The sequence below is a fragment of the Bolinopsis microptera genome, chromosome 7 (assembly GCF_026151205.1).
Source record: "Bolinopsis microptera isolate Bmic1 chromosome 7, MBARI_Bmic_1.0, whole genome shotgun sequence".
Lineage (NCBI taxonomy): Eukaryota > Metazoa > Ctenophora > Tentaculata > Lobata > Bolinopsidae > Bolinopsis > Bolinopsis microptera.
Genome location: NC_087078.1, coordinates 842083 through 851671, shown reverse-complemented (window position 1 = coordinate 851671; position 9589 = coordinate 842083). Strand labels below are relative to the sequence as shown.

General features: G+C 38.1%; 2 protein-coding genes across 2 annotated transcripts; both read left to right on the top strand.

The window, feature by feature from the left end:
- The first annotated feature begins 1247 nt into the window (after positions 1-1247).
- LOC134818076 (F-box and leucine-rich repeat protein 13-like) lies at positions 1248-4453 on the top strand. Its single transcript, XM_063827489.1, is given in 2 exon segments — positions 1248-1380; positions 2659-4453. Coding segments are annotated over 2 exon segments (1704 nt in total). The 3' UTR covers positions 4230-4453.
- A 201-nt stretch (positions 4454-4654) lies between these two features.
- Positions 4655-7948, top strand: LOC134817904 (synaptonemal complex protein 1-like). The gene has a single exon (XM_063827274.1). It carries the CDS (start codon positions 4655-4657, stop codon positions 7802-7804), a length of 3150 nt encoding a protein of 1049 aa, XP_063683344.1. The 3' UTR covers positions 7805-7948.
- Positions 7949-9589: the final 1641 nt, after the last annotated feature.

Below are 9589 nucleotides of genomic sequence, written 5' to 3'. Positions count from 1 at the left end.
GATTCAGCACCCCCTGGACCATCATAGTACCCCCGATGCAGTTGACTTTAGCAAGCCATGGACATATTGGACATCCTCAAATTATTTGTTATATAGTAGTGTTGAAAGTATTAAAACTTCGTTTAACTTGATAACTGCCACCATGGACTATGAATGTTTCTAGACACTATCCTTTTGATATTGAGATATTGGTATCTCAGATCACGTGTACATCGTTCCTTTTCTATGACTCAGTAATTTATTGACACTCACAGCTATAATTTTAATCATTGAATCAGTATTTTTATCTGTGCTCTGCGTAATGCATCACATGAATCAGTTTTTAATCTATTAACTTATTACACATTTGTGCTCTGCTTTAGCATCACTTGACTATTTAAAAAAATTGTTTGTTCAGGCCATGACCTTATAGTCAGCCAATTGGCCATTGCTAAAATTGAATGTAATTTATTCAATATTTTATTTATATTTTATTCATTTTGTTACTTCCATGTTTTTTTCTCTCCTTAAAGCATTGCCGGATTAAGAACGTTTAAAAGTTTCCTAGCTTTTGATAATATTTCTGAAATTAAATGTATATCTTCGGTGGGTGTATTAAAAAACTTGTTTTCTTCCTCAGGTATCAGGTTGAAGGACACATTAGATATAGGGGCGGTCCATGCCTTCTTTCCATTCCCACGTACACCTCTAACTGCCACTAACACACTCCTCATTATATCCATGTTCAGGCATGCACATGTCCTGATTTATTTTATTCATCCGAGCTCAGCATTGCATGATCTTAACATTGGGACCAAGAACAATCCGACAATCCGAGATAAAAAAATTGAATGGTGAGATATTGGACAATCTGTGAAAATGCTCCATGACGGTGCTACGCATGCAATGGTGTACATCCTACTCTAGCAAACATTTTCTCACAGACTCAGTTGCAGAATGCAGCTGTAGTGCTCACTCTGTAATAGCCCCTGCATTTAAGGGACACCCGGAATTACAGCAACATTGACTTGACCCAGTGGCGTAACGTTGCCTGTTGGCGCCCCTGCTGACAAAGCGCCCCCCTGTTGGCGCCCCCTCTCCTGTTGGCGCCCCTCCCTAAAATTGAACAAATTATATGATTTGAGAAGATAGCTGGTAAAATCTCTAAAATAGTGTGGTTCTAGAGCAAAACGCACAGTTTTATAGTACCGTAGTTTAGTTTTCCAAATTGTCCCACATTCAAACGACGATTTGCGCCCCCCCCTAAGATGGCGCACGCACAGCGGGGTCGGCGGGGCCCTTCGTTACGACACTGCCTTGACCAAAGACAATGGCACTCTAGAAAAGTCTACTTCAAAGAGTTGGCACAATGAAACGAAAAGTTTTCAATGAAACAAAAAGGTTTTACATTCCTTTAATCATAAATAAAATAAGAGCTTAAACCACGAATTAGTTAGCTAACAAAATAACCAGGCTGATTCAATCAATCAATAACTACGACTACAAACAGAGGACTTGGATTGAAGCTGTTGTAGACATCTTTTCTATAAAAAAATCACTGCACTTCTAGCAAAAAGAGTATGTTACTTGGTGCAATTTTAAAAATCAGAAACATTGGCTTGCTTCTAGAGAAAAACACTTTTCTTCGGCCAGCACACAAGTAAAGGTCTAGACAGCCAAATAATGGATTACATTTACAACAGCTCACTATTCTTAGCTGCCATCTGGAAGGTCCAATATGTCCCAACACACTGTTATTGGGATTTCAAACCCGCAGATCAGAACCTGTCAGGGTAAGCAAAGAAGTATTTTATGATAGATTCACTTAGAATATGTTGTTGCCCACTGGATGGTTAATAATTGATTATATTATGATTAATTTATAAACAACCAAAACTTTCAATAATAATGATTACAGGAGAAATATGACAAAAGAAAATATGTATGATAACCATGAGGTAAGAAAATATCTTCTTTCTTATCAAGTGCCTGAGACTATAGAAGGATTATTGACAGTTTTGACGTTCTATAAACCAGCAAATCCTCTTAAAGATGTCCTTTGTCACCTACGCAGAATACAGTCTGGAGAATTTAAAGAAACATCACTATCTTGGGACAGCTTCATTAAGGGAAATGATCTTCCTATTAAACGTGTATTTAAACCATGCTTCCTTGAGCAACACATATTTGATAATCCGTTCTTGAGGAAAAAGCAACATGAGCAGATGATCATATCTATTGAGCACAGCTCTAAAGTTCAGCTTAAGAAGTATTTTCTTGCATTGAAAGAGTACCATACTCAACAGCTAACAAAAAGGTCAATCATCCATAGAAACACCACGTTAGCTGATAATCATTTTTACTCCAAGCTCTTACGAAAAATTGTTAATATCTGGGTAAGCAGAACCAAGAATTACTCCATGAATGTTGAAAAAGCCATACAAATCTTGATGAGATCTTTATCATACACATACTTGTCCAGATGCTTTATGAGATGGCACTTGTTCACTAGGGATATACACTGGAAAAATAATTATTTTCAAAGTCAAGCCTTAAAACAAAATGCTCTTGAAACTCCAGATAATCCAGATGATCCAGAAAATAAAGACAAACTCCAAGATGTTGATAACATTTCGAAACTGCCTCCCAATGTTGCTGCTAAAATTTTTAAAAACTTAGACCTCAAGTCAAGAATAGCTTGCTCAATGGTATGTAACACCTGGCATGTTCTGCTACAAGAGTGTACTCTTTACACAGAGCTCGACTTGACTAAAGCTGGATTTGAAATCAATGATGTCGTTTTCTGCAACATATTAAGACGTTATAAATTTTTCCTTTACCATATAAAAATGGAAAACTGTGATAGTGTTTCCCCTAAAATTTTGGAGAACTTGAAAGATTGTAAGAATCTTCAAGATATTGATTTGTCAGGATGTAATGTGAGGTCTCATTTGCTCCAGCAAGTAGGCGTAAGCTGTCCCTTTGTGGGCTATCTGAATCTAGCAAACAGCAAGTGTGATGATACCTGTTTCGCTAATATTGCCAAGTACTTCCCTTGTTTGAAATACTTAGACGTCTCTTATTGTGTAGACCTAACTGAAGCTGGGTTTTATTATCTGGTGATAAGCAAGTCTCTGAGGACACTTTCTCATTTGAATCTGTCTGGGTGTCCAAGTATAAATGGAAATTGCTTGGCAAACATTGGCCAATGTTGTGTTCTTCTCAACTCACTTTTATTAGACAACATACCAGGCCTAACTGATGATTGCCTTTCTAAATTGGCTGCCACATGTCAAAGACTAAGGATTTTATCACTAATACAAGCGATTAAAATAACCGATAGAGGGCTGAAATACATTGCTACTAATTTGGTTCAGCTTGAAAAGTTTTACTTTGAAGGGAACAGATTTGTTACAGACAGTGGTGTTGCTGAAATAATGGGAGGAAGAAACATGCACCACATTCATCTTGTCGATTGTCTCAGAGTTTATGACACTGCTTTAAAACCAATTGCAAACTCTCGAACACTCACAGTCATCAATCTGACAGACTGTGTCCGACTGACAGATGCAGGCATCAAGCATATTCTTGATAGTCCTGCCGCTCCTTACCTACAAGAACTCAGCCTGACTAATTGCATACGAGTTGGAGATAAAAGCATCCAAAGGCTTGTGAGCTGTTGTCCAAAGTTGGCATACCTCTCTATTGCTTACTGTGAAAATGTAACTGATGTTGGTATGGCCATGATTGCCACTCATCCCACCCTTAGATTGCTTGATGTTTCTGGCTGTTCCATCACTGACTATGGAGCAGGTTATCTTCGTCAATGCCAAAAACTTGACTATTTATCAATGGCTGAATGCAATCTCATTACAGATATCGGTATAGAGCGAATGGCAAGTCTAGAAAACTTGAAGTATTTGGATATTTCTTACTGTACTAGTATATCAGATTATGGTATGAAAATGCTAATTTTTGAAAACAAATGCTTGACACATTTGAACATTGGTGGTTGTAAATTGATAACTAATACTACCCTAACCAGCATGGCCAGTGTTTGCATTTACCTGGTCAAACTGAATATTTCAGAGATTAAAAACGTAACAGATAAAGGAATCAGAAACCTTCGTGTTGGTTGTAAGAATCTTAAGTATCTTAATGTTTCTTACTGTCCGAAATTGAACTATGGTAGCATTGCTAAGTTTATTCAACATGGATGTACAGTGGTTCATACTTTAAATGTAGGATGATGTTTTATTAGCTAGATGCTCAATTTCATTAAATCTTGAATTTTAAGGCAATTTATGCCTTAAAAGATGCAATACTAGTTTACTGTTATATTGTATAGTGAATTTTATTTAATGTTAATGAATACAGTGATTTTTATAATGTTATTATCATGATTTTTATGTACAGAAGATTGTTATGAGTGTGACTGTTATTATTGAGATCAAGAATAGTTTATGACTTTTTACTACTTTTGTTTGACTTGTTTATAACTAATATAATACCTGTCATATCAAGTCCTCAAGATTCATATCAAGTCCTCAAGATTTTGAAACATTGCCCCACTCGTTCATTTTAATTTTCTGTTCTCTTTCCATACATAATCATAATTTTAATGATAATATTTGTTCTTAGAGTTTAAAATAAATCCACCCACCTCATTTAGGACATGTTACAACAGAGACAGCGACTATCAGTAGCACAACATGAAGCAGAAAAATCTAATATGAATATGACTTCAATTCACTGCAAACTTCAAGAAGAAGCTGAGAAAATTCGAAAATGGCAAACGACTTCAGAAATTGAGCTTAAGCAAAAAATCGCCAAGCTCAAAGAGTGTGAGCGTCTTATCACAAACCAACGTAATCAAGTGTTAGAGAAGCAGATCGAAAATGAAAATCTGGTGACTTTACTTCAAAAGGAACAGATGAATCAAGCACAGATCAATGTGAAGTTAAAAACTGCCAGGGAGTTGTTCATTGCTCTTAAAAATCACTCTGAAAATCTTCAAACATCTATTGTCCGTGGTGAAGAAGATAGAGACTCGCTAAGAATGTTAGCTGCTGATAACATTAAGCAGATTCAAGAGATGAAAACCAAAATGCTGGAAGTGGTTGAAGCTACTGAAAAAAGAGTAGATGCTCTGAAAGCTTGTGTCAAAGAGAAAGAAATTACCCTTGAAGAACTAGCATTTTCATCCAAAAATGAAATTGAGAGCACCAAAAATACCAATATGGCTTTAGAAAAGGAAGTTGCTTCTTGTAAATTGGACATTGATGATATTTCTAGACAGTTACTTGACAAACGCAGTGTCATCTCTTCCCTCGAAGATAAGATAAAGAATTTAGAAAGTGACAAAACCAAGCAGCTAGCTTTTATAGCCTCTCAAGACTCAAAGCTAGATGAACTTCAAAATATGATCAATGTAACTAAATCAGCCTATAAGTGTGCACAGGAGAATGTAGAAAAACTACAGCAAGAAAGTAAAAACATTTCAGATCAGTTCAACAGTTACAAAGATGATGCTGAGCAGCAAATTGAGGAACTTCAAACTGAGCTGACTGAGCTAACTGATTCACTAACTCAGTTGTCGACTCAATATAATGAGATGGCATCAAAGAATGATCGCATTGAGAGTGAAAATAGGTCGCTGAAAGATAGTGTTTCCCAACTGGTCAAATGCGTGGAAGATCTACAGGAAAAGCAAGAATGTAGTGAAGCTGAAGTGAAGAATCTAACTGATACATGTAGCACAGCAATGAAGAATGAGCTTGAGCTGAAGGCTTTAGTTGAAGATAAAGAAGCCAAAATGCAAGAACTGTCTCGTACCAGAGAAGAGATTGAAACTCAGCTTAACTCTATATCTGAAAGTCTTAATAGTGTTCAGTTAAAAGAGGTTGAATACTTGCAAGAAATCGAAGGCCTCACGTTGTCCAATAGAACAAAGGATAACAAGCTAGTAGAGTTAGAAAATAAATCATCTGACCATGACAATCACTCAAAAACAATTGCATCTGATTTAGACAAAATGGTGTTGGAATATCGTGAATTGAAAAGCAAATGTGAACAACTTGAGCAGGATTACCAATCTATGGCCTTGTCATTGTCGGGAAAAGATTGTGAGCTAGGGGAGCTGGTTTCTAAAAATGAGTCATTAAAACAGCTAGTCAATGAATTGTTGCTGAGTATGCAACATTTAAAAGATGAACACGATAACCTCACCAGAACAGTGTCAGTCATGCAAGAAACATTTGACTGCTGCAGCAGTGAAATGAAATCATTGAGAGGAAGTGTACGACATCAGGACAACATACTTGCCAAAAAAGATGCAGCAGCTTTAAAGCTGAAAGACCAAATTCAATCCTCAGCTCAGAAGATAACAGATCTCTTGAAATCTGCTATGAAGTTAGAGCAAAATTTGTCGGACATTTCTTCAAGAAAAGATAAAGCAGAAAAATTAGTTGAAGAAAAGATGAAGATCTGCTGTGACCTAGAGCAGAAGAATTTCCAATTACAAGCTAGAGTCGATCAGCTTTTGATAGAAGTTGACAAATCTAAATCGTCAATAAATTCAGCTGTAATTGATTCCTCAGATCGTCAACAGAAATTATACGATCAACTGAGTGAAGCCACTGCAAGTCTTCGTGAGAAAGATATGTTGATAAAAAACTTAAACGGTGATTTAGCTAAAGTGAAGATTGATTTGTCTAAAGAGTTGAAAAACGTCGCATTCCAAAAAGAAGCTTGTGAAAAGGAGAATGTGCAATTAAAGAGCTCCATTTCCAATAAGGCTGGGGATATATCAGCATTGGCAGAAGAAATCAGCAAACTCCAAAACAAAATACTGAAGCTTGATGATGCCAAAATAACATCAACCTCTGCAACCACTGACGAACTGAAATCGTTAAACTTGAAAATCGGACTTTTGGAACAAGCCAAAAAGGAACTCTTGGAAAAATTGTCTCTTCATCAAGCTGAACAGAAATTGAGTGATTCTGAAAAGTTAAAGTTTGAAGGATTTTTGACTGAAAAGCAAAATGAAGTTGCTGACCTACATTTGAAAATGGAGCAGTTAGAATCAGACAATTCTAAATATCGTTTTCAATATGAGGATCTTAAAACCGAAATGGGTGTATTGAAGGACAAACAAAAGAATTTCAAGGTCACTAGTCAAAAGTTGAAAGAGAAAGAAGGTCAGTTAAAAATTGCAAATGCGAATTTAGAACAATACTCTACTGCCGAGAAGGGATATCAGTCGACTATTGATAAACTGAAGAAGGAGATTAAGAAGCTCAACAAGAGCAAAGTTGAAGCTGTTTTATCCAATGTGTCCTCTAAATCCCCAGCAGTTGGTGACATATCTTCCTTCACCAGCCCAATTAAACGACCCAAGATAGCCAACCCTGATTCTCCTAAAACTCCCACTGTTAGTAGGTCCAAGAAGCGACGTGTTGCATTTGGGAAGTCTCCCTCGTGGCATGAACCATCAGATGAAGAAGAGGCTGATATGACTGTTTCAAGTTCCACTAATTCTAAACCAAACAAAGTAAAGTACCTGTCAATGAGCAAATCACCAAAAACAACAACATATGCCTCCGCAAAGTCCCCTTGCAGATTGAAACTATCAAAATCTCCTGGCCCAGTTACTGATTTACTTGCTAAATACCCCACCCCATCTAGTGCACAAAAACGGGGAGTCAAACTTCCAGATGCTTATCTTAAGAGAAAAGAAGCTAATGAAAAGAAGAAACAAAAAATTAAGGTCGAAGCAAGTTCATGGTTTGATTCAGACTCTGCATTTGGGTTTGATGAAATGTAAATCACGAAAATCTATCAAAAAACTTTTATACTACCTGTGTGCCTAACTACCATATTTTTATCGAGTTATTTGTTCAGAAACAGTATTTTTAGAAGATGTACACGGAATATGGAACCAGACAGGTTCAAATCACAGTGACAATTATATGGGTAGAGTAATGTGTGCCAGTCTCTGTTTTTATTTTATAAGATTGTTATTATATTTGTTAAATGAAATGATTTACTAATTTTTGTATTTATTGTTGTAAAATCTATGTTTTCTCAGATTAGTTACACAATGATTGTATTGTTATCATTATTTTGCTATCTTTTATTTGAATTTCAACTGTAAATAACTATCAGACTCGTTTTATTGCATTATTTGATGTAGCTGTTAGATTTCATAATTTCATTTCCTGTATCATGACTTATCAGCTGGCACGAATACTTATTACTCGTTACTTCGAATGCAGGATTAAACTTAAAAAGTAACACCACACTCAAGGTGTCCACAGATTAGAAAACTTTCTGCAGCACGTTTACTAAGCACATTCGTAAGAACTCTTTATAACTATATCCTAATGACTCACGAGTAATGATTTAAACATGACGGTTAAGCTAAGAAAATGTAATAACACCAGCCCTCTCTCAGACCCCCTCTCAGACCCCCTCTCAGACCCCCTCTCAGACCCCCTCTCAGACCCCCTCTCAGACCCTCTATCAGACCATCTCTCAGACCCTCTCTCAGACCCCCTCTCAGACCCTCTCTCAGACCCTCTCTCAGACCCCCTCTCAGACTCCCTCTCAGACCCCCTCTCAGACTCCCTCTCAGACCCCCTCTCAGACCCCCTCTCAGACCCCCTCTCAGACACAACACACACAAAGTGGGCCCCACACTGGCCCCTCTCAGTTGGAAATTACTCGTCCCTTTGAGTCGCCCAGAGTGTAAAACTAATTAAGGTTACAGTATATTATATAGGTTTATTATAGGGTGGCAGAACTTTACCGTTCCAAGATATTAACTTCATTACCGCCGTCCTGACCCCACATTTAGAACCAATCAGACAGGTACAATAACGTCCTGAAACTCAAACAAGCTTATATAAAACACACACATGCACACGATCTAAAATATATTCACATATAAAATCAGCGGGGAATAATGGACATGGTAATCTAATCACAAATAGTTCTGCAATACACCACATTGTCACATTGTCCCTCTCTCTCTCTCTCTCTCTCTCTCTCTCTCTCTCTCTCTCTCTCTCTCTCTCTCTCTCTCTCTCTCTCTCTCTCTCTCTCTCTCTCTCTCTCTCTCTCTTTCTCTCTCTCTCTCTCCTTCCGTCTCTCTACCTCCCTCTCTCTCTAATCTGCTCACAAACAGACAACAGTTCTGCAATACACCACATTGTGCCTCCTTTTCTCTCTCTCCCTCCCTCCCTCCCTCCCTCCCTCCTTCTCTCCTTCTCTCTCTCTCTCTCTCCTTCTCTCTCTCTCCCTCCTTCACTCCCTCCCTCCCTCCCTCCATCCCTCCCTCCCTCCTTCCCTCCCTCCTTCCGTCTCTCTACCTCCCTCTCTCTCTAATCTGCTCACAAACAGACAACAGTTCTGCAATACACCACGTTTTGCCTCCTTTTCTCTCTCTCCCTCCCTCCCTCCCTCCCTCACTCCTTCCATCTCTCTACCTCCCTCCCTCCTTCCCTCCCTCCTTCCGTCTCTCCCTCCCTCAGCTCCCTCCCTCCATCCCTCCCTCCCTCCTTCCCTCCCTCCTTCCGTCTCTCTACCTCCCTCTCTCTCTAATCTGCTC